The sequence below is a fragment of the Cajanus cajan genome, chromosome 3 (assembly GCF_000230855.2).
Source record: "Cajanus cajan strain Asha chromosome 3, NIPB_CcT2T_4, whole genome shotgun sequence".
NCBI classification, from domain to species: Eukaryota; Viridiplantae; Streptophyta; class Magnoliopsida; order Fabales; family Fabaceae; genus Cajanus; species Cajanus cajan.
In genome coordinates, this window is record NC_138519.1 from 77,344,775 (window position 1) to 77,370,872 (window position 26,098).

General features: G+C 29.3%; 4 protein-coding genes and 1 non-coding gene across 5 annotated transcripts; 2 read left to right on the plus strand and 3 right to left on the minus strand.

The window, feature by feature from the left end:
- The first annotated feature begins 6,843 nt into the window (after positions 1–6,843).
- On the plus strand, positions 6,844–9,667 carry LOC109790054 (uncharacterized). Its single transcript, XM_020349150.3, has 6 exons — positions 6,844–7,188; positions 7,835–7,892; positions 8,044–8,213; positions 8,719–8,797; positions 8,931–8,988; positions 9,315–9,667. The coding sequence occupies exons 1-5, from the start codon at positions 7,033–7,035 to the stop codon at positions 8,945–8,947; spliced, it is 480 nt and encodes a 159-aa protein (XP_020204739.1). The 5' UTR covers positions 6,844–7,032; the 3' UTR covers positions 8,948–8,988; positions 9,315–9,667.
- Positions 9,668–11,903: 2,236 nt separating this feature from the next.
- Positions 11,904–13,011, minus strand: LOC109790047 (uncharacterized). The gene is made up of 2 exons (XM_020349139.3): positions 12,609–13,011; positions 11,904–12,088 (listed from the first exon to the last, which is right to left on the minus strand). The coding sequence occupies exons 1-2, from the start codon at positions 12,940–12,942 to the stop codon at positions 12,084–12,086; spliced, it is 339 nt and encodes a 112-aa protein (XP_020204728.1). The 5' UTR covers positions 12,943–13,011; the 3' UTR covers positions 11,904–12,083.
- Positions 13,012–15,573: 2,562 nt separating this feature from the next.
- Positions 15,574–16,565, minus strand: MEE60 (maternal effect embryo arrest 60). Its single transcript, XM_020349149.3, has one exon. It carries the CDS (start codon positions 16,243–16,245, stop codon positions 15,712–15,714), a length of 534 nt encoding a protein of 177 aa, XP_020204738.1. The 5' UTR covers positions 16,246–16,565; the 3' UTR covers positions 15,574–15,711.
- A 382-nt stretch (positions 16,566–16,947) lies between these two features.
- TRNAP-AGG (transfer RNA proline (anticodon AGG)) lies at positions 16,948–17,019 on the plus strand. The gene has a single exon. It is a non-coding gene; the product is annotated as a tRNA-Pro (tRNA).
- A 282-nt stretch (positions 17,020–17,301) lies between these two features.
- Positions 17,302–21,338, minus strand: LOC109790056 (rop guanine nucleotide exchange factor 7). The gene is made up of 7 exons (XM_020349152.2): positions 20,713–21,338; positions 20,351–20,467; positions 20,033–20,187; positions 19,867–19,941; positions 19,475–19,765; positions 18,075–18,431; positions 17,302–17,995 (listed from the first exon to the last, which is right to left on the minus strand). The coding sequence occupies exons 1-7, from the start codon at positions 20,999–21,001 to the stop codon at positions 17,483–17,485; spliced, it is 1,797 nt and encodes a 598-aa protein (XP_020204741.1). The 5' UTR covers positions 21,002–21,338; the 3' UTR covers positions 17,302–17,482.
- Positions 21,339–26,098: the final 4,760 nt, after the last annotated feature.

Here is a 26,098-nt window from a genome sequence, read left to right on the forward strand (position 1 = left end):
TCGACATCATTCCAACATGAGACAAGTCTCTCTCCTCACGCATGACACCATCGATGATGCACCCAAGGTTACCAAGACAAAGCTCTCTGGTTGGAAACTACATCCAATTTCATAAAGGTGCGCCCAACGTGACATCAAAAGTCTACAATTACAAACTTCAAAAATCTCTTTAATCTACCTAAAAAAATAGTCAAATCACATATGCAACATCCAACAACTCACACACATCATATAAAACTCAAAATCTCATCAAGAAAACAATACATGCAACTAAATATGTATCATTCACCAAAATCACCCCTATAATTGAAAACACCAAAAACTCATCTTCCTCACCATTCAATTCGATTTAAACTACATCCATGTTCGCATTTGATGAAAACAACAACAAACAATTCATCAAATCACCAAACCAATTTGAGCTTTAAACCTCCACACCCAAACAAGCTCAACACCACCACTAATTCAAGCTTCCCATGTCTCAATAATACTTATAAGAGATTCCAATAACAAGAACCTTCACTTTGTATGTTGTAAACTTGAATAAAGAAGGAGAAGAAGAAGACTTATAGAATCTCAACTCTAATTTCTCCCCACTAACAACACCTCAACAAAGATATCTAACTCCCAATATTACACAAATAAATAAATAAATAAATATATATATATATATATATATATATATATATAGTTATTATTAACTTATTATAATACTTTATCCTTTAAATATATTCTCCTCAAAAGTTAAATCCCTTAGACATTTCTAATGAAGCAAGTAAGCAATTCATATGAGTTGATAAATTTATTTATTTATTATAATTTTCACACTTTTTAACATAACAAATCATCTATATTATTTAACAAAATTCAAATGATTTTTCTCTTCAATTATTCAACAATTTAAAAAAATTTCTTGAATAGATTATACGACCAATTAACCTCATTAATTTAATATTTTATTATTCACATTAATTTTAATTTAATATTAATTTTGATGTCAATATGTATATATGATAAATAAATATATAATATGCATTAATAACTTAAATAAATAAATAAAATTTTAAATTAATAATATTTTTAAACATGTGAAGTAATATAACTAATATATTCATAAAATATAGTTTAAATAATAAACTTAGTTATTTTTAATTTAATAAAACTATTGATAAACATTTACTAATATTTTAATATAAAACTAAGTGGGGCCATTAAATATTAAAAAACAGTTGTTGGGCTATGTAGCAACGTACAATGTTTTCTATATATTCTTTAAGCGTTGTTTTCCAATAGCAAAAGATGATATACTTGAGTTGCTTACTAGCTACTGTTCTTGTATGGAACCCTTGTGGAGATGCTCTTATTCGGGATAGCAGAAAAATTTGCAACTGCGGATAATGGATACTAATTCTTTTTACCCATTTGTAAATGGGATAGGAATTAAGAGAATGATTGTATTTATACTCACAATTATTCGTTATATAATATTATTTAATTATTGCTAAAGTTGCTGTTTATTTTTATTTGTGTTAAGTTAAGTAGAAACTTTCATATTTTGTTGAGTTATAGTTATTTATTTTTTATTTACGTTGATCGATTAATAATTTAGTATATCTTGAACGAAATATCGATCTTTATTTTATACAATGATGAGCCTATTTTGTAAAACTGTAAAAAAAAAAAATCAAATGAAGAAATACTTCAAAAAAATTAGATGAATACATATTTAGAATTATTTCAACATAATTAACTGTCAAATGGAAGATCAAATTATTTTAATATGATTTTAATGTATCTTTTCTTTAAAGAAATTAAAAATATCTAAATATATTAATAAAATTTGTGGCAACTCGCTTAATATTCGAGTATGAAGCAATCAAATGAAAGGATTTTGTCAATTAATCGTCCATTGACATCCCCTGGATGATATGATAATCTCTTCCTTTATATTTTAACATTCAAATTATGTGAGAACTTGTCATTATTATAACATTTACATTTGACACAGTTCCACTAATAAAATAAAAATAAAAAATATGAAATTTCATTAATCATCATTCATCAACCATGAAATATTAATGTTTCAAATCAATTTTAAAATGAAGACATTGGGAAAATGTGATTTCAACCAAAATATTAATTCCTTTATAACTATAAAATAGAAAGAAATTCACTTGAAACAAGAATAAAGAAGCGATTCTTTATTCTTATTGGCATCGGAATAAATGAAGGGTGAACATGTGCATTTGGAAGGCTGGATGCAAACATCATCTGTTCAAACAGTAAAGATGCAGTTGCGTTCATTTTCAGCCTTCTGTGGACTATATGGTTCATGATAAATTAGTGGATTTTCAATAATTAACAGAAATAATTAAAATGGATATTTATCAGGTAAAAAGTAATTATCAGTCCTTGCTACATTAGACAAAATTCAGGGACAACTTTTAATTATTTTAAAACAACCCCAACGAATAATATTATTGTTGACATAACATTGATTTTTCATGTGTTAAAAGAAAAATTTTGAATCTTAAATCAATTTAAGATAAAGACAATATAAAATATACAAGTGAGAGAGAATTTTTACTTTAATTATACGTTATTTTATATGAATAATTTGTGTTCAAACTCACTGTTCAAGGAGACAGTTTTGCTCAAAACATTGATTATTCAAACTTTAATTAATAATACTTATTAAAAATATTCATGAAATAATGAGGAATTATTATAGTATAAAACAAAGTTTTGTATTGGGTATATAAATTCACGAATTTAGTAATATATAAATGTGAAAGAGTTGCAAAAATTAGTGTTTTAAAATTTTAGATTCAATCAAATAAAATACACATATATGATTCAGTTACAATTTATTGATATTCTTCATATAAACTAAACATTTAGTGTGTTTAAGTGATGTTTTGTGAGTATTTGCATTGGAGCTAAAATCTACGTCAAAAGTGGTGAAAGAGGAGTAAGTTACTATTGTTTGATTCTAAAAAAGTGGGTAAGTTACAATAGTTTGTTTCTCAAAAAAGTGGATTATATTAAGTATGTTTGATAAATATATAGACTTTATTCCTAATCCGTGATTAATATATTATCTCAAAGAATAAAAGCATAGCCAATTATATTAAAGATCACTTGTATGCAATTATATGAAAAAGTAAGATTTTAGTTTCCACTTTTAAATATAGGTGGATTTATTTGCTTAAGCATTCTTGGAGAGCACACTTGCTTATTTTTTTTAAAAAAAATTACTTATTAGAACATAATTAAATATAAGATAGATTTAAAACAGAAGTAAAAATTGCTAACATTTGATTTCTCGAAACCCCTTCTAGAAGAGTTATATTCTCGAAGGCACGAAGAAGGAAAACAATGGTATTAGAAGAAGAAACGCAGATGAAGAAGAATAAGAAAATATGTATATAGCTAGATTATATTCTCATCCATAAAAATGAAAGAATAAAGAAGGAAGACGGTGATACCAAAAGAAGAAATGTAGATGAAGAATGATAGAGAGAGTAGATGAAGAAGAATAATTATAAAAAAAACTTAAAATATTTTTAATTTTTATAAAACGAGTGGTTTAGATTTTTTTGTATAAAAATAATAATCCTTTTAAAACTTAAAATCATTATTTTTTTTATCTTTTAAAATCAATAAAGTTTAGTTTTGATACCTATGAAATATTTTTTTCATTTGATTTTCATCCATCACATTTAAGGTAATTATATTTTTTATTTCTAAAATTTATTTAAGGTGGATAATAAATAATATTTATTTTAAAAATTTGTAAATAAAAAAATAAGTTACATATTGACATATAATATTACAAAATAATTATGGGTATTACCTGGTATCATCACTTAACATTTTAACCTTCTAGTAAATACAAATAGTTAATAAGAATCATATAACAATTAATACTAAAATTAAATTTTCTAAATTTAAAAAAAAAATACTGAGATCAAATTCAAATCTTAACAATTTATAGAAATTAAAAGTATATTTAGACATAAAAAAAATAGAGGGGGAAACGTGAAATTTTTTTATTTTTTTTTAAAGTACGGGACGAAGAAATTTGAAGTCTTTTTATGCTGAAAGGTGTCGCATATGCAAAACTCATTAATTCAAAATGAATATCAATTTTGTAAAAAAATAAGATTGAAATATTAGCATTAAATTACAAAAGTAGCTTCAATTTAGGCAGGGAAAAGTTGTCTTCAAACTACTTACCTTTTTTTTATATATATATACAAACATAACAATGGTAAATATGTAAGTTAATGTATTAATTATAATCTACCAATAACATTGTTAAAATCTGTAAAGTTAAAAATGTAAATGGAGTAAACAGTTTTACGCGATGCTAATAACAAATAACCTAATAATGTTTTAGTTATTCAATTACTAGCAAAAATAAAGGTACCTCCACCTCTTGAATGTTGTGTGAAAGTTACAAAACCACAATAAAATTGCAGTTAAAGAAAGACCGTTTTAGATAAATAATATTTTTTGTTTAAATTAATAAGATAAAATTATTAAATTATCCTACACTAAAAAATATATATATACAATTAAGAATGTCTAAAAATGTATATATAAAAATTTGTGTTGCTTATATATATTGTTATAGAAAAACAACGATATATTTTCAAATTAATAAGTTTTGCTTTAAGTAATGACGAAATTGCCACTAAGTTTTTAATAAACGGTTACTGTCGTTTTTTTTCCTAATTCTTAATTAAAAAATAAGACAGCACTTTTTTCTGTTGAATTTGCAGTTTGTTTATTCTAAATTCTTTGGACATGATCCTGTTGAGCCCTAACATACCCTAATTGTTCATAGCCACTTGACCCTCCTCGGACATAAAGATGACTTATTACATATGATTTATTAGGATTATAAAGTAATATAGGAGTAGAGACGTATTTTTATATTTTATTTAATAAAAATACTTAAAAAATTATTAATACTTAGTAAATCAATTGATATTATATTTAATTTTTAAATTTAAAAAATTTAAATCTTATTTTTATTTTTATTTTTATAAAAATGATTAATTTTTTATATTATTTTTTATTATTTAAAATTTTAAAATAAAATTATCAAAAAATATATGTACACTAATAAAATAATCTCTTTTATTATATGTTATAGATTCTGTAAATTATATGAATATTTTAAAAATAAACTTAAATATATTTTTAGTTTATATAAAATAGATGATTTTGATTTTAATTTTGATAAAAAAATTTATTTTTTATCCTACTAAAATTTATAAACATTATTTTTAATCCTTTTAAAATGAGAAAATTTTAATTTTAATTTTTATAAAATATTTTTCTTTGATTATTATCTCTTAAAAATTTAAATTTATTATTTTTAGATTTTAATGATCATTTTTTAAGTAAATAAATAATATTCATTTGAAAAACCTATAAAATTCTTTAAAAGTCTATAAATAATGATTATAAATAAACATAAGATAATTTCTTAATTTTTTAATAAATAAAAAGTAGTTAGCAAATATCACATAATAAACACGAAGAAAAAATATTTTAAGTCAAAACAAAACAAGTTTATTCTATAACTTTATATATATATATATATATATATATATATATATATATATATATATATATATATATATATATATATATACTAAATGTATCGAAATAAGTGAAGAAAAATTTTGTTTAATTTTTATATTTTTATTATATGTCAATCTATATTACCTAAAAATATTTATTTTCTTGTTTCTCTTGTATGTTGAAATGAAATTTTATGACTCGAAAAATATTTAAAAATAATAAAACTTTAACTTTTAGAGGGAAAGACTATATATAATCACACTGTGGTTCAGCATGACTTGGCTGGGTCAGTGTGATCTGACTAGGTCATGTAACCGTAGTTATTATTGCACTTGATTACACTCTTCCTATTGCATTGCTCTCTATCGATCCAACACATTTTTCTGCTTTTGCATGCACACACTGCTGCTACATCCTGTTTATCACACATGTCTTACTACTGCATAGAATGTTTAAGAAATTCAGAGGGAAAAAAGTGGAGTTTTGCACTAAACATGTATTAAGACTAAATCTATTATTGGATCTTTTGAAAGGTATAAGCCAGTACACCAGCTAGCATTATTGTACATACATGACACAAACAATTTCTATACTATATATTTAATAATATATTAGTTTATATAGTTCCATTAGTCACTTAATGATGATTCAATGTTTTGATCAAGACGAGCATCAATCTAATTTTAATGACATTACTTCATACAAATTCTAATCTATTTATATTACTGATTTGTTTTAAATTAACGATTTGAACTTGAGATGTTTCTAAAATTGGATTCTTGTTTAGATAAATAAGATTTAAAATCAAGTTTATGTTTCAACATTCTCTTAAACTTGATTTTATTACTGACTTCGATCAATCTTCTTAACTTGATGGGGGTATTCTTCTTAAGTGGTTTGTTGAAATTTGTGTAACTAATTATCTATAAATGTTCTGATATGGACTTAACATCAATCACAAAGATCATCTGGATACCATATTAAAATTCACATTTAAATTGGTGTTTAATTAGATAGAGACAAAAATTTAATAACATTATCTAGTATCTATAATATAATTTATTGGCTTATTATTAGATTAGAGTAGAAGAAAAAAGTCAAAGATGGAGGAGCAAGACACATGGCAAGAGGGGTTTGGATCTGGGTATCATGTCTAGGTGGGGCCCAAGTGTGAAAGAAAGGGAAAATTGAGTGAAGGGCACATGGGCGCAGCATATTTTGGGGCTTATAAATAGCCCTCTATACGTATCATGTTCTACACATCATCAATCTGCAACCATCACGTGCTTTCCTCTCTTCTCTTCCCTCTCATCCTCTTCATTATCTCTTTTGTTCCCAACCTTCAAATCTTATCCAATCTTTTGGTCGTTACAAACTAGCATAGTAGTTTTGTTCGTTGGTTGACAAAGAAAGCTACCTTCCCTGATTAGTGACATGGAGAACAACAAAAAGAAAGTTGGAGGAGGTTCTTCCTCATCATCGTCATCATCACTCACCAACTTTGATCACCTTTTTGGTCCCAAGGACCCCTCCACCACCTCATCTTCATCCACCAGCATCTTTGGCTCCATTTTCCCGCCTCCTTCCACTGTATGCATGTCCCGCTCCCCCTCTTTTTTCCTTCTTTTATTTTTCTATATGTATATTGCATGGCTTAATTTTCCTCAATCTTACCCTTCCCAACATGTTTTTTCCATTTTTATTTTATTTTCATATATAGTTATTCTTTCTGACCTGACTTGACCCACAGCTCTTTTCGGGAATATGATAGCTTTAGTATTGTGTTGGTAATAGTCACTACTCACTAATTAATAACTGAAGAATTAACTTCAACAGCTCTCTACATGATAGTTATTGGCCGCATTATGGTCAAACTCCTCTATCTGGTTAACTAATAGCTAACTATATACAATTAAGTGTACAAAATCACCTTGTTCATTTATAGCTGTTCTACTTTTTAACATGCATGATCTATTCTTGCATAAAATCGAGTATATTTGAGCTAGCAAGCAAGTTGTTGAGCATGAATTTATAAAATTCTTTTGATCTCTGTGTCATCCAAAGTTTACCATTAATCAGAACTTTAAGCGTGATGAATGAATATGTTCTCGTAGCAGTGTTGAGTACCCTGGGACTAATAAAGTTAACCAACAACTTTGATCTCTGAGTGATATATATAGCATATACTGCTTTGTGACATAACACATATGTACTTATAACCACTATATAACTTTAGGTTGAAGGGAGAGATTCAAGAAAACAGGACATGGGATGCAAAAATTATGGAGCACCAGGTTCGTTAGACTTTGACTCCATAGTACTAAATATTCCACAGATTTCAGTTTCATATCAAATCTTGTCTATACAGAGGGAACATGTGGCTTTTTCAGTCCAATTTTAATGTCTAGGCTTATTTGGTAAAGCTTCATGTTGGATTCGTTTCAGGAAATTACAGTAACAAAGGTGAAAGCAGCGGTGGCTCACACAAGAATACTAGTAGTACCAATTATCAGAATGAGACAGTAGTGGAGCCCAGCTACTACAGTTCATCAATCTATTATGGTGGTCAAGAAAATTATTCCCCAAGAACCAGGACCACTGAATCCCACCATGTTGTGAGTGCCTTAATTCCCATCCTTTATCATCATACTCCATGCTCTTCTTTGCCAAAAGGATAATTATCTAATACTATATAATAATATTATTAAGTACAATCACTGTTTTTTTATCTTAACCAGAATGCTTTATCTTTTACATTTCCCTTAAAGCTTGTTTTCATATGCTAAACAAAGAGACAAAATTATTGTATTTCTATTTTTTACCAAAGATAAATCATAAATATGTAAAAGCAAATTACAAAATGATACATATGCTATTTGCTTAACTGATGTTATACTCAAATTCTAGTTAAATTGATGGTCATCAACCGAATGTATGGCTAATTTATACAAAAAAGAGAGAAACCTTGGAATCGGCCATAATTAATAATTAGTTGACAACTTTACATACATACATATATGGGTGAGTTGTATTTTATAAATTATGTATATATATATGTGGCATATTCTATGTAATTTCTGTTGTATTTTATTAATTATGTATATGTGACATTTTTTGCAGTTTAAGAAAGATAATAAGGACGATGATGATCCAAATGATAATGATTCAAACAGTGCTTCAAGAGGGAACTGGTGGCAAGGTAGGACAATCTTGGTTGCCTAGTAGTAAAAGCATTAATATAATAATAAATTAAAAAAATTAAGTGAAACACAGTTTACTGACTTTACCTGATATACTGATATACCTTCTTTTTTTTTTTTCTATTTCCGCAGGTTCTCTTTATTATTAACTGTATGCCAAAGTATTCAAACTCCCCATCCTGTAGGTCAGGTATTTGAAATTTATAAAAATTAAATGTATATACACATGTACAGTACGTATGTATGTGTTTTATCAAATTTCAAATACTAAATGTTTAATTAGTTACTGATTATAATTCTTTTTCTTTTCCCTCAAAGTTGCATGCATAGAGTCACCCTCTTGTAGTCAATTTTTTTGTGTTTATGTTTGCAATAACAATGCTTCATGTCCTGCTAAGCTCCACTTTTTTTTTTATCATCACATTTTTTATGGCGTTTAACGAATTGAATAAAACTCTTTGGCTCACGTGGCTGGAATTTTCTTTAAACACATGAACTTTGCTTTTGACATTGCAGGATGATATGATCGACCACGTACGTTGTATGCAGTATTAATATGGAAATAAGACATGGTAGCGGACACTAGTACTCTTCAGCATGTGTTGGGTTCTTTTTGTCTCAGCTTGCTCATATATAATTAAGTTAACAAGTAATACTATAGAAGTCAACCCTCAGTAGTAGCTTCAAGCCATATAATTACTCTGTATTTATTTCATACAGAAAGTTTCGTGTGAGTAACTGATTTTTAGAAGTGTTCTAGAAACATGTGATCATGTTATATGTACTTTGCAGTTTCTCTTTCTATCAGCTGTAACTTGTAGCATATTATGACTTAATTATAAATAAGAGTTATATATTATTAAGATTAATTTTTTCGAAATTCATGTAAATTAAATAATGGTTTAAGTCAAAATTATTGAACATTTATTTGGTTAATATAAGGTAATTGATCATGTTAGGATTTAACCGTTTAGAATTTCACTTTATAATAATTGGTTACTTTATAATAATTGGTTAGATGTCAAATGTGAACGAGTAAGTGAAGTCCATTTTAACCTAATTGAATTAGACAATACAGAAAACATTATTGTAATCAATGTCATCCTCATCCTTCACATTTAATTATATATGATAGTGTCATTATCCCTTTTGAATAAAAATAAATTTCAAGTAACTAAGAAAGTTATAGATTATAATGACATAAAAGTTATGTGGTAGGTAATAAAATTAATCGTTACAACGCAAGTTATTTATAAGCCTATATGATTAACAAGCTTAAATTATTAACAATTTACAAATTTCTTTATATAAAATATGTGAAAAATAAATGATGATTCTTTATATAGCTGGTGTTGTATGAAACAGAAATGGTAGCGTAGCAATGCAAAATGGTGATTGGAATTTTGGGATTGATGCCAACTTTGTTGAAGGCATCAAAAGAAAAAACAGCATGCATGCAAGCAAGCGATGGTGATCTTTGCGAGGTCTCTGCAGCACTGTAAAGAGACAGTCACGTCTTGTGCAGCCTTTATGCAATGTCCCATCCCAACATTATATGTGTCAGCATTCTGAGAGTGCTAAACTTTTCACTACCTTCTCGTCTACAATACCAAGGACCATGGTCGTATTTAACCACAGACACTGTGATCAAATGTGTCAGGAACACAACCCAACGAATTTAAATACTAACTTCATTTGCATGCCTTCCTCTGAATATATTGCTACATAACCTCGGAAGCATCTTGGTTTGCATTCTTTAAAGTGAGACATATTACTTACGTATTTTCTAACATATATATTTATCGGTTGAAATTATAAAATTTTGTGGCTATTATATTTTCTAACAACTCTTTTTCATTATTTTATAAATTTTAATTATTAATAAAAAAAAAGTGTATTAGAATTTTTTTAAAAGAATCTTGGGAGAAGAGCTGCAGCTTCATGCTCGCAGATTCTTACCAAAGAAACAGCAGACCTGTTAATATTTTGATATTTGAAACAGGAATCACAGTACCTTAAAACGTAGCTGGTTTGGTTGCATTGTTTGATCAATTCTTTCTTCGATTAGAATAATGAATTAGAAGTTAGAACCAATAAATTAATAAAAATAAATTATTATTATTATTATTATTATTATTATTATTATTTTAGCATGTAAATACTCAGAGTAAATGTTTATATATGACTAAATTAAAAATAAATTTTGTATATGAATAAATATTATATTTAAATATATAAATCATATTTAAAATTTGAATAAATAGATATTTTTTAATAAGTTTATAATTTAGATTTATGATAATAATTTATAAATTATAGCACAAGATTATTTTTATTTGTTAATAATTTTTTAAAAATATTAAAACTTAATTCATAAATAATTATGGTAAATAAAAATTAAATTAGATATGAATTTAATTAGTCCTTAAAAAAATTTGAAAATAAAATTCTAAAAATATTTTCGTACAAAACAGTTGTTCTTATTTTATATATAAGGGTTAATTAACAAGAAAAAAATTTGAGATCAAGTTCTCGCAGTAATTTATATATAAATATCACCTACTTTTTCTACCTACAATAATTTCTCTCGAATTGTTTGAAAATTATTACATTAACCAGCATTCCTTATACATTATTTTAACTATATTTAATTATTTGAAAAATATTATATTCTGATCCCCGAAAGATTACTATAAACCTTAAAAAGTAGAGGGTGATTAACAAAAGTATAGGACACAGATTTAAATATTCATGCATGCTCACAGACCTACACCCTACCAATCGGATAATACGAGCCCAATTCGCAAAGAAAGCAAAACAGAGATGGGCCTGTATACAAGACACGTGAGTTTTTTGGTTTCTCTGGATTTGGATTTTGGAGGGTTCTCTTCTAACCAGCAATGGGATGAAGTTAAGGTATTGGGTTAGGAGGATCATTTTCTTATATGCTGTGTCTGTCGTTAACGAGATGATCAAGAGTGTAAAAGTTCAAGGAAGCTATATCGCCAACAATTCGATATATAAAACATTGTCCCCAAACAACAACATCATCTTTTTTAAGATACTCTAATCCAAATAAAATTAAATTTAAGACAACCTAAAAGATTTTTCTTTAGAAGAACATAGATATTATTTGATAGATAATAAAGTTGTTACAATGTAAGTAACTTATTTATGAGTCTCTATAACGAGCTCAAATTATTAACGATGACCATACGATACACAGCACATTGTAACCTGAAGCTTTGACGACTTGTAAAATCTTCAGGTTGTCTAACCAACTTCTCAGGCTGCAATTGGATTAGAGAAAACAATTAGCACGTGAAACTTTATAATAGTCAAACGTATAAACTAATTTATAAAAACTCTCTTCTATCAATATTTTCCAAATTTTGTTTATATTTCGCGCATAAACTAGTTTTAACTTATAAAAAAAAATTTATATTTTTCTCTTTTAGAAGTGCTTATAGAAAAGATAATCTAAATAGGTGATATATACATGTTTAATGGAGTTTATTTTAGATATATAAGCTTCTAGACAGTTTGCAAAAAATATTATCCTTCATAGATATATTCATGTGGTGTAAAAGTTTCTACGCTGTCAACTAATAAAAATATTATGTATGTGACTTTTACTAAAGTAATTACATAAAAGCTAATAAAACTTATTATACATGATCGATAGTTATAAATAGATGATTGTCTATGCATAAAATTCTGTATTATATACAGTAATATAATATGCTATGTGACTGGAACAATATTTGTAGGTGAATAATTAATATGTTGGCATCTATGATAGATAAGTACCTCGTGGTTTATGGCAACGATGGGGAATGGTGATTGCGATTTTGGGATCAACACCAACTTTCTTGAAGGCGTCAGAAGAGAAGACATCGTAGAGGCAAGGGATGCTAACCTTTGCGAGGTCATTGCAACACTGTGAAGAAACAGGAACGCTCACGCTTCGTGCAGCCTTCTCACAATGACGCAACTTATGTGTCAACATTCTAAGTGTGCTAAACTTTCCACATGGACCACGCTTCTCGTGTTCATCAGGTTCAGGATACTTAGGATCATGGTCGAATTCAGCAACGACCATACTGATCAAAAGCAGCATGAGGAACCCAACCAACTTGCTCATGATTGTAATTACAATTAATTTGATTCGTGTGTTTTCTTTAAGCTTGGAATGCAAGTAACAATCGCCTTGTGCTGTGGTTTATATATAGCAACAACAACGTACAAAGCCACGTTCGGAAGAATCTGGATTCGGCATTACAGCTGCATGCATGCCCGCAGATTCTTACTGAAGAAGCACATGGACTTACTGAGGAAACCAAAGCAAAATCAAATGAAAACTTTCTCTTTCGTATAAAAGACATAAAAACAAATACTTTTCAACTTGTTATTTTGTGAAACGTCATGCTATGCTCCATGGTTTATTAATAAGATAAATGTAGGTAGCTTCTAAGTTGTCACAGAAGTCAAATAAGTGATCAAGACTGAACGTGGATATCAAGAGTGTTTTAAGTTCTAGCATAATATTTTTTTATACGAATATTTGTTGAGTGACCAAACAATTACAATATTGTGAGTGAAATTAGTTTTTGCCTTAGTGAATTGAGAAATGTATAATAAAATAAACAAATGGAAGTAGAAAAAATATATATTTTTGCTTGTTTAAATGAGTGAAAAAAATTATAATAAAGATTATTTTATTATATTAACTAAGAAGTAAATTTAAGTTCAAAAGTTACTTTTTTTATTCCGTTATTTTTTCTTAGTATAAAATAAATTATTAAAAAAAAAATCCTCCATTTCACTCCTAACATAGTGTACAATCAAAAGTGCTTACATAGTATACTATTAAAGGAGACTGATTAAGTTGATCTAGCATGAGTGAAATAAAAAGTGTTAAAATAATCAAGGTCAAATCGAAGCCTAATTAGGATCCAATTCAATGACCCAAATACTAATTAATCAAATAAAAGTTGGCACAACAATTTGCATGTGACAAAACAAGTTCACAAACAACCAACTTTTGCTAATTACTTTGACTTTGAGGCAATCAAGCAATTCAACCTTGTTAACATTGGTTCAGCCTTGTTTCAAGGTGTTTAAGTGCCCACTTATTTGAGGTCAACAGGATTGAAATAAACTTGAAATATAATATGAAAGGATTCGTTCTCTAAGATAGAATAGAACCTAATGACAAAAGAAGATAAGGAACTAGTCTTTTCCCATGTAGTATGCATTAGGAAAGTCGTGTTGAATGAACGGGTTTTGATGGATTGGATTTTTTTGAAAAATTTAAATCAAATAAAATTGATTTATTTAATAAAAATAAGTTAGTTAATTGATCTATTTTTTTATAAAGTAGATCAATTTGATTTTTAAAAATATGGATCAAAATTTTTAAAATTGAATCAATTCAATATAATATACTTATCCACTTTATATTTATATATAAATCGATTTTTAAAAAAAACTTTAACCAAATCGAAGTGAATTGACCCACTTTGTAAAAATGTATAGGATAATTAAGCCAGTTATGGATTGAATTTTTTAATCTAGATTAGATAGATTATGGATTGGTTCAAATCGATTTGAATTTTTTGCACACTTCTAATTACATGAGTTAGTCAAATCAATGTTTGTAAGTAGATTAATATATTTCAGATCAAATTAGTTCATTGATGAGCAATTAACAATTGATGTGAGTAATTTTGAGTAATTAACTAGAGTGTGGTAAAAATTAAATAAAAAAAAGTGTTTTTAGAAGATATAGAAATTAAATAGTTAACAAAAAAAAAATGTACCCTCAAAAGGCATATCGTTTTTGTTAATACTATAGATAAACTTATTGAATTGTGGATTTACACTACATCCATTTAACCTGCAGGTTTAATAAACCAACGGATAATATGGGCCGGGAATCAAACACAAAAAATGTTTTGACCCAAACCCATGCAGGCCTCAATCGACACAGATGAAAGCCCATTTTCCAACTCTAATCCCGTTAAGCAATTATAAGTGGCTCCTAGCAACCCTACACTCTTCCTTTCTTAATCCCTAAGCCTTAGCTATCTGAAATCATTCTTTTATTTTTAAGATATGCTTTGTAACTTGTAAGGCAACTACCGCCCATCATTTTAACCTCCATGTACACCTTATCAGTGGATTCATAAAAACAAAGTTCCTTCTATTAGTTCGTAGGTGCCGTGCTGGGTTATTATTTTAAACAAGGAATAAACATTTTTTCTCTAAAATTATATCACTTTTTTTTTGGGGATGAACTAGATACCCAATCGAGAACTAAGTAATAATCCATACTAAATTAGTTTAAGTAGTTGATCTCTTTTAAATATACAAGAATATAATCTCCAATCTCACGTTTGAAAGCTTAGTATATCTATAAATCATATCTATTTGTATATTTTGAATATTTAAAAAGGTTAATATCTATATTTAATTAATTTAAAAATTATTTAGATTTTGTAAAAAAGATAAACATTTTATTTGATGTGGTCTCACATTATTTCATAAATACTTATACGTTAGGTAAATGACATTTTGTTAAATAAAAAACAACAAAAATTTGTAAAGCCCTGATAGTAGATGAAAAATTGTTTACAATTAAGTGGTAAGAGATGAACACATTTGATCTCATTAGAACCGGTATAATTTTTTATTATTTATATTTGTAACGAAATAAAAGAAAATGATGTATTTTTTCTTTTACCATTCTACCAAACATTAAAATAGCGCCTGGTTGTAAGCAAATGAAAAAGTGGATCTTCGTTCTTTCATGGATTCACAGGGAACTAGAGAGAATGATTCCAGTTTCCACCAATAACTACAGAAACTTGTCAAATTCCAACATGAGCATATTCAAAACCCTAATCCTAATCTAGCGAGTGAAGGCGTAGAGGACGAGAGAGACGTAGATGAGGAGCGCGAGTGGGACCAGGATCACGAGCGGCACCACGGCGGCGTAGGTGTGCGAGCTTCCGCAGGCCAGGGTTCCGAGCTTCAGCTGCGCCACGTTGACCAGCGCCAGCATGAGGAATGCGCAGCCGGCGACGGAGCCGGCGCCGGAGACGAGCATGCCGACGCGGAGGGCGGTGCGGTTGACGTGCGCGGCGATGTGCTCGACGGCGGCGGGGTAGTGGAAGGAGGTGGTGCGGGAGAGGCGGACGGCCTGCTTGAGCGCGAGCGCGACGAGGCTGGAGAAGAGGAAGGAGCTGAAGGAGTAGACGTGGAAGGCGACGAGGTTCTCGGCGATGGCGGCGGTGGGCGCGCACGCCGGATCGGAGTTGAGGTTGTTCTCCGGATCGTTAGGGTTCCAGGCGAGGCCGATGAAGACGGCCAGAGTGAAGAGCGAGTTCACGTTCACTATGGCGTCCAAGGCCGTCAGATGCACGCTCGTTATGGAAGAAGACATTCTTTCTTTCTTTCTTTCTTTCTTCTTCTCAGAATTCGCTCTCACTGGAGACACAAATGCTTCTGCCTCTCCCACTGTCACCAACAAAACACTTTTTTTCTACCGTTTTCTTTTAATTACTTTATTGCATTTGCTAAATTTATGGGTCTTTTCCTTATTTAACACTTTTATTCTTCAACTACTGAGATCTGAGATCTGAGATCTGAGATCAAATCATTTTGACTGCCAATAAATATGTTACAAAATATGCATTTCTCTCGCCTTTATGCTTTTATCTTAACCAAATATGTTGTCTCTAAAGAACCTAAAACTAAAAATGGAATGGAACAAAAATATGTAACAGAAAACAATAAAACTCTATCAATATGTTATCACGTTATTTCTTGTTTACCTTTAATAACACATCAAAATAAAATAACATAATATTACTTCCTATATTATTTTCTTTTAATTTATTTTGTATTTAAATTTTACTTAAACATCTAATTTTGAATACGAATATGTTAGTTAATATTTAATATCCTAATATAAATGAAAAGGTCAAATAATTTAGATTAGGTAACCTGTTGGATGGGTAAGCAAATTGTAGAAGTAACCTGACAAACAGAAATAGCTTACGCGCTTTGAGCTTTTTTGCTTTCGTCATAAAATTTAAAAAGTGTCTATATTAAGGAAAACTTGCATGACTATTTATATCGATCAGGGCATTTGGTCTAGTGGTATGATTCTCGCTTAGGGTGCGAGAGGTCCCGAGTTCAATTCTCGGAATGCCCCATGTTTTAACTTTTCGTATCTTGACTTGTCTCGAAATCTCACTGTTCTGTGACCACTTTTTTCTAGCTTCTAAAGTTCCAAAACATTTTAATCCTCCAAGCTTAATTGTACAGAGGTCCTTAATCAATCAAGCTCCATTTTGTTTGCTATGTAGCGAAGTCTATACATAGCTCCAAAGAAGAGATGGTTTCAATTAAATGTCAACGTGATTCCTAGCATATTTAAATTCAAAAACAAATGAATACCAACAGCTTGTATAAGCTACTGTAATAACACTATGAATTTGAATTCCCAACTACCAATAAATATATTTTCGTGAATGATACAAATGAAGTAAAAAGGAAAAATATCATAAATGATTATAACAGTTTGAGCTCTACTTTATCTCCCCCCTTAGTAAACTCTGTGCCACCGAATCTCAACTACCATAATGAGTGCTCTAATGGATAATAAACCTTGCCAGTCATTTGGTCCTGTTTTTTAAGGTGCATGTTTCCTTCGGACGTTGCTCTGGTTGGTGTTGTTCAGTTTTCTTGCTACTTGGGTTTGAACAGTTCACCTCGGTTGAGTTGCTGCATATCTTAGTCTTTGTTTCCACTCCAAGATAATTTGACAACACTCTCCTAACTCCGAATCCACGACGATGAGGCTTGATGCTGTTGTTGTTATTCTTGAGGAAAGGAGTTCTCTCCCCTCTTGCCGGACTAATTAGCGGCGCAACCGCAGGCGAAAAGCTAGGTGTGCCAACTGCTGCTTTGTGTGGAGTAGTGCCTGAGACAGACACTGAGACCGAACGTGTACCCTTCTTCTGCTGAGAAACCACGTTAACTGTAGCAGTTGTAGGAACCAATGCAAACCTCTCTGAATGTTTGGTCAAGTCATCCACATAGAGTAAATCATCAATGCGTGCCACAATGTTAAAAGCCATGCTCTCTAAAACTCTTGAGTAGCTCTCTAGTACAGATTTTCCAACATCCTGAAATGTTTGTCAAAATGTGTCAAAATAAAATAAGCAACTAGGGAAGTAAGGATTGGAAAAAATGCATGGAACCAACCTTATTGCACTGGATCTTGCTAGTATCAAGAGTAGTTTGACTTAGGCCTGGGAAACGCTGCTTCAGGGAAACTAGAATGTTCTCTGCTCTATCTGCTAGCAATTCTCTCTTATCTCCATCAACCATGAAGTCTTTGACTATTTCCCAAGATGATTTTGTAGTGGAACGGTTGGGATTGGGTGAGGGCCTGGAGTGAGCTCTTCGACGCCACACGTAAATTGCTGCTTCCACACGGTTAGCAATCTCTAGTGCAACATGCTCAGAGGAAATGTCTAAGCAATCAAGCAGGCACTCCGGGGAGAATTGATCTGATGTTATGTAACGGTAAACAAAATCCCCCAAGCATGTTCTTCCATTCTGTGAAAAGCCAGGCCATGTTGAAAGTACTCTTTGTCAAAACTCAACCCAAATTGATATTCAAGACAATGTCATAACTTGACAGAAATATTAACTAGAGAACATCTCATTGCAGGTAATGTACATAATATTTTAGGGAGGTAACCCAGAAGTATCCCATGATCAAGAATAAAAAACATATTTCTCATAATACTGAGATCAATTCAAAGGATCAGCATATCCTAATGAATGTTTTTCCCTGCACAAGAGCTTGGGGATCAAATTTCTGACCAGGCAATATACATGTATGCAACAGCACTAGTTAAGAAATTAACATATAAAAAGTTTTTTATAAAAAAACTACATTAAAGTTGAACGGGAGAGTGTTGTTATATTTTCAGTAAAAACTTTATACTTTTGATTTCCTTACCAGTACCCTTATGGTGTGTTTGGATGAGGAATTTATATAGGGTAATTCATTTATTTGAAGAATTTCAAATTTCTTGAGGTGAAATACTTTGTTTGGATGAGGAATTTACAAAGAATTTAAAATCCAAGCATTTGTGAAATTCCTTAAAATAGTATAATTTCAAATTCTCCCAAAAATGGGAGAATTTGAAATTCCTCATATTTATTTTTCTTATTTCACCTATATATTTTATCTTATCTCCATTCTTTTAATTATTGGATATTCAAAAATATTTTTAAAATTATTAAATATTATCTTATATTAATTTTTAAAATTATTAAATATTATTTAATATTAATTTTTAAAATTATTAAATATTTAAAAATGGATTAATATTTATTTTTATAAAATTTAATTTAAAAATCTCAACATATAAATATATTTTTAAAATTAATTTTACTATAATGGAATCAAATTATCATATTCAACCTAATAATTTAAAATTTAAAAAATTTGAATTGACTCATCCAAACAAAATATTTTAAGAATGATAGAAATTGAAATCAAAGTAATTCAAATGCCAAAAATTTAAAATTCCTTGAATTTGTAAAATTCTTCATCCAAACACACTATTAAGGTTAGAATTTAGTTAGACCTTAGGAAGAACTTCCAAATATGACTCAGGAACTTCCATTTCAGCCAAAGCAATGCCGTTGATAGCCATGGCTGCTTTTAGAATTTGGTTTGCACATTCTCGAGAATGATTCAACTGCTTTCTTGAGTCTTCACTGAGTCCTGCAGGGGGAACACGGGGTACAGGAAGCCACCACTTCTCTTCTTGCCGCTGAATTGTTTTGCGAAAAGAGGCCGAACCATCTGCATCTGGGGCTACAATTCCTTGGTCCACATACCAGAATTCTGTGGCAGTGAAACTGTCTAAAATTTCCTGTTGTAAAAGAAAATGTACATTAAGGCCTCAATCATTCAATGATGTCACCGTCTAACTAATTACTAATGAGCCGTGAAAGAATAAGATTCAATACTCACGAGAAGCATGTTGTCAAGTTTACGAAGAGCTGGAAGATTGATAAAAATATCTGTCCTAGGCCTGCAAGTCATTACCTGCAGAATGCACCATATTATAAACATCACAATTCCCTTTATTAATAAAATCAGAGTTCAGCATTGGAAATAGGACTCAATCCAATTTTACCTCAAGCTTACTCCCATCAGGAAATGTTTGCCAAGAAGGCATTAACTCGACAATGTAATCACTGACACTCACAAGCCATTCCATCTCTCTCTGCCACATTTCTTTCTTCTCAGAAGGTAGAGGTTCTAGTCTCCATAATTGCCCAAATACAGTCGCTACACGTTGCAAATAACCCAAATTTGTATAAGTTATAAAACTCAAATTTATACCAAAACAGAAAAATTCAAAATTTTGAACCATTTGCCAACATAGACAAACTAAACAGTTTCTCAATTACAACACGAGCCTACGTCAGTGTGTGCAAGAGAGAAAGCATACCACATAGATTAGTAATGGCATTTGAGATGGCCAAAGCAGTGCAAACTCCTTTTCCAGAACCTGACATATCTTCACCAAGCAACAATTTTGCAAACCTTTCCTTCATCATGTCAACTTCTGTTTCAAACAAAAAAAAATCTAACAATTAGCACTAACTAAACAACAAACAAATGGTCATCAATGACTCAAAAAGGAATTATTAACTCCAGCACTTCAGCTGACAATAAAAATAGCCTCTATCTTTTAAAACTCCTGTCCACATCCCTTGTCTAGTTTCCATTATCCATTTTTATCATAACATGCGGAGAAAACTAAAATAATTATAAATAAATAAATAAAAAAAAAAAAAAAAAAAAACTAACCTGACAACTTCAAACTAATACTGGTAAATTTTGGGTCTTCCAAGTGGGATTTATGTTTATTTTCTTTTTCATCAGAATTTGAGCACTTGGAGACCGTAGCCTTGAGAATAGGCCAACCAAGAGGAGGAGGTGAAGAAGAGCCTTTTGCCTTCGTTTCTTCAGTGGAAACTGAGGAGCTAGAACCACAAAAACTGGTTTCCCTGGACTCTGCACTCGAATCCGTGAGACAAGAGAAAACCCCATCTTTTTTCTTTTGAGAATTTTCAGTCTTCTTAGATAAAGCATCCATCTTTGAGGAAAAAGAAAGTGTTTTGGGTCCGAAAAGGCAAGTGGGGCAGTGAGTCAGTGAGTGGGATAAGAAGATACGGGGAACGTAGCTTGAGACATAAGTGCAAAAAATGAAAGCAGTGAAATGTGAGGTGAGGTGGGTTTGGGGATATATGAAGGGACCGCTAAGGTGGTTTCATGGAAAAGACGATGCAATGATGAAGACGTGTGGCTTTTTCCGAAAAGGGTTGTGAAGAGCTATTACCACTCTGCACTTCACACAACACTCAACAACAAAATTTGATTTCAAGTTTGAAGAGCTATTACCACATGCCAACGTCTCTCTGGCTTTCGCTCTCAGAGTAGTACGTTCAAAATATTAATAAAAAATGTTAAATAAAATTTGAACCTGATAGTGGTAGCTGTGGCCTGTGGGAGTAAGTAAGCAGAAGGAGCTACACACTACAACAACACGCTCACCTATCAAATTACTCTTCTGCCCTTCCTCCCCTTTACTCAGTTTCCTCTCCATCTTTTTTATTTTTAAATATGTAATTTTTATTTTCTAGAATCTATTACTTTGATTCCAACATCAAATATTTATCATTAACCATTCAAATTATATTATTAATTATCACTTCACATTAAATAAATATCATAATAATTAATAGTTAAGTTACTCTTCATTTTTATTCTATCAAAATAGATCATTCATTTAATAATATGTCATAATTAATATTAAAATTCTAATAGTCAACTCATGAACATTTATCTATAATAACAAAATTGTGAATTTTATAAAAATATAAACTAAAATTGTAAACTTAATACTAAGGAGTTAGCATCCTAAATTGGGTATTATAAAACAATTTAAAATATAATTTATCATCACAAGTTTTGTACATATTTCTAGAAAATTAAGAATCTACCTATACATTGTTTATTTAAATGAATTTGATTTCTTTAAATAAAATGTTAAATTTGAATCTTACAGATAAAAAAATAAACTAAAAATATTCAGTTAAATTTTTTGACGTGATAAATATTTCACATTAATAATATAGATTAAAAAAAATAAGGATCTACACTACCTATATCACTTATTAGTCGAAAATAGACCGTATTTGAATCCTAATGGATGCTATGTTTGGCAAGATTTCTTATGCTTGAGTAGAATTAAGGTTGGATTGTGTGGGGCCAAGCAAGTTTGTAGTACTAATTAAAGAAAGTAAGTTGTATGATAATAACCTAATAATTAATGGGGACCGGTGGTGTTCGTATTTTAAAATTTGAATAGTATGTGACATGAAGTGTTTACGAGCTTTGATTGAAAAATGCCACCATGATAAGGCCATAATTGGTCCCTCTCTGTCTATATCTTCCAACCCCTGCTATCAAACCTCTTGATGGCATTTATCCATATTCAATTTTGTTTGATTCAGCTGCATTAAAATTTGCTGCATCCTTACTTAACTTCCTAAACAAATTTAGGAGCTATATTTTTTGGTATAATATCTACCTATTAATTCCACATGGATTCTTTTTTCTATATAATATATATACAGAAAGTTAGTTTGTTGAAATCAACCATGAAATTAGCCCTTATATCCATGTGAACGATGCAATGCGATGTATGAAATATTTTATGTTAAATTATATATAATAATAATAATAATAATAATAATAATAATAATAATATACACGTAAAAATATTAATTATGTAATAAATTTATTACATATAAATACACAACAAAATTAAAATTTTATTTGCTAAATCATATATGGTTAACTCTCCCACAAAACAACACACACAAATACAAAATGATGGGCTATCCAGTAATTAGGAACAAGGGCTATCATGTAATTTGTGTCGGGTTATGACTGTTTTTTAAATTCAACTTAAACTTATGACCAAAATATGGCCGTTAAAGAGCAGTTAGGTATTTACTGTCAGAAAGTTGCCTCACACAGCCTTAACATTAACATAATCTTCTTTCATTATCCAAAGCTAACACTCTTCTCCAAAATTAATTAATTAAATGAAATTTCGAGTTACTATCAAACTATATATACTGGATTATCTCTAGACTTTTTATGAATCTTACACGGTCACACCCACTCAACATTAATTACCTTTTCTATTTATTTTTTTCACAACAAAGTTAATTTTATGAATGCATAATTTTAATGACACAAAGGAGTTATTGTAGAATCCACTTTTTCTATATGGTTTAAAAATATGATTGTATCACACCGACCATTTTCTTCCTCGTCGTCTTGCACTCTTGCTACTAAAGTGCATGTTGATACGTGACAAAAATCCGCAACTACTTTTGATTGCATGAGCATAAAATTTGCCTAATAATCAGGAACGGTAGTAATATCTTCGTTAAAAAAAATAAAAGTATGTATTTTTAATGTATAAAGGTTTACCTACTACTACAACATAGGTCTTCCAAAAGAGAAAAATGGCAAACTCGAAAAGGGAAGAAAGGAGAAAAAATATCATCAAACTAATTATACATTTGTGCATGATATTATATAGTATACAATTGATATAATGTTACTCTAATTATACTACTTTTGTTGCTAAATCTAATTGTATAGCAAACTGGACTGTTTTATTCTTTTATATTTTCAAATAAATTTTATTTTAATTTTTCCAAGTTGATAAACCTCGCATAAAAAAGTATTTGAGATGTAACTTCTTTTTAATCCGGATTTTGCTATTCTCTATGAAGAGAAAATCCAAATATTGTATGGAAAAATGTTAATTAATTTATAAATTATTTATAATGCAATTACTCCGTAAAATAAATTATATTATCATTTTGTCACAAATTGTCGTATATAGAGAATTACTCAGTGTAACTTTTGATGATTTGATAGTATAAAAAAATCGACATTAAAAGTACATGAAGAGTATATTTTTAATTTGATATATATTTTAAATTTTAAAAAAAAATAAGAGTTTAATCTTTATACATTCTTAGTATAAATATTTTGTCACAAAAAACTCATTAAATTTTTATATATTGCCAATTAATCAAAAATTATTTTAAGTAATGTTTGTCTAATGAGGACTATAAATGTGGGGTGCTATGATTTTTATGATGACAAACTTTTCCTTGCATGCAGCTACTTTTGCTTATCAAAGTAATGTTTGATTATATTGTAAATTGTAACACTTTACCTATGTATTGTTGTGTTTTGAGTTTTTGGCGCTGAATTTTAAGAGTCAAAAGGGTAGAATAATAATTTATGGCATTTCACAGTTGTACAATGCTTAATTTAGACTTACCCTCTGTTTAAGTAAGTCTTTCTATTATTAATAAATTTTCTTTGTTAATAAAAAAATATTTAGGTATTTTCAAAGGCAATCATTTCAGGTATGATAATTTTTATATAATTAATAGAGTGTGATTTTTTTTACATTGTAATTAAATTGAGTAAATTGTTGTTTGGGTATTTAAATTTAGAAAATGTTTCTGGTATTAGTTTTTGAAAGTAAGAAAATGTCAAAAAAAAAATCTTAAAAATGAAAAAAAGAAAAAACAATTTGAAAGTTATATCAGTTTAAATTTTTTTTAAAAAAAAAATACACCTAAATTTATAATATTAATATAGATTCAAAGATCAAAATAATAATAAATTTAAAGATTTGTTTAACATTTTAAAAAATTAAATAATATATTCTTAATTTTAATAACCAGTGTCATAACGCTTATTACTTATGTAGCACGAATTTGGACACAACATTGACACCAATACAAGAATACGATAAAATTAAAAAAAAATATAAGATATGTAAATACAATATATATAATATAATATATAAATAAGATGACGAAAAATATATATATTAATATAACAATAGCTTACGAAATTTTAAAAATAAATTATTAAGAGATATTATAATTTACAATAACAAAAAATTCATTTTCTTTTTTTTTAAATCTCAAATTCTTCCTTCCTTGTTTCTATTTTTGTTAAAAAAATTTCTTTTTTATTATATGAAGGTTAAGTAAAGAGAAATGAGAATGATTCTTTACCTTGTTTCTATTTTTATTAAAATTTATTCTTTTTCTAAAAAATTAATTTTATCAAGATAAAAATATGTTCATTTACAAGTGTCTGTGATGAAAACACATTAATTTTGTAGATGCTTACAATAACGTGATCGATATATGTGGACACCCTCCGTCAAAACAATTGGATGTGTCCATAACATATTCACTCTGAAAAAGTGTCGAGACATGACAATTTCATGCTATGACCATGCAACATAGCTTATTACTTTTAAAGACCAAACTTAATTATTTATCTAACTAAACTACTTTAAAAAAAGTAATTGATTTGTCGTTGTATAATAAAAACTAACTTAAATCAAACCGTTTTTACTCTCTTTCTTTGTTAGTAACCAAACATATATGACTTCCATGAATGCTCAAAAAACATTATGACTTCCAGAAAAAGTAGAATCTTCAATTCAAATTTATCCATCTCTATCCGTTGAAATCCAACCCAGAAAGCAACGAAGGGATAAAATGGAAAAGGGCAAATGGGTTTGCACGTTGTTTTTGACAGGATTTGTACAAGTAAAGTGAAAAGGGTAAACGTGATTAAAGCAGATGCACCGTTAGCTCTTGACTTTTTAGTTCATGGCCGCTACTTTTTTCAAAACTTGTTTTTTTAACCCTTTTAATTTTTTAAATCTACTTTCCGCTTTTTCGCTTCACCGATACAGTGGAACTGTGGAACGTGTTCGTGTGGATGCTAAGTCATCACAATTTTCCAGGCTAAACGACCATTATATAGCAGTTTTACAAACAAATTATCAAAATGGGATTGTTTTGAAACATATTACATCTTTGGGACTATTTTCTACGGTGTCGCTATGGCCCATAGCGACACCAGTGACACGTGGCAATTTTGGGTCTGATTATAAGCCATGAACGTCACATTTGTAGAGTCGTTGTAGTTGGTGGAGTCTCAAGTAAAGTCGCTATAGGCTATAGCGATTCAATATGGCTAAAACTGAAGTCGCTATAGTCTATAACAACACATTTATATAAATAATATAAAAAATATATTATATAAATTTAAAAATATAAAAAAT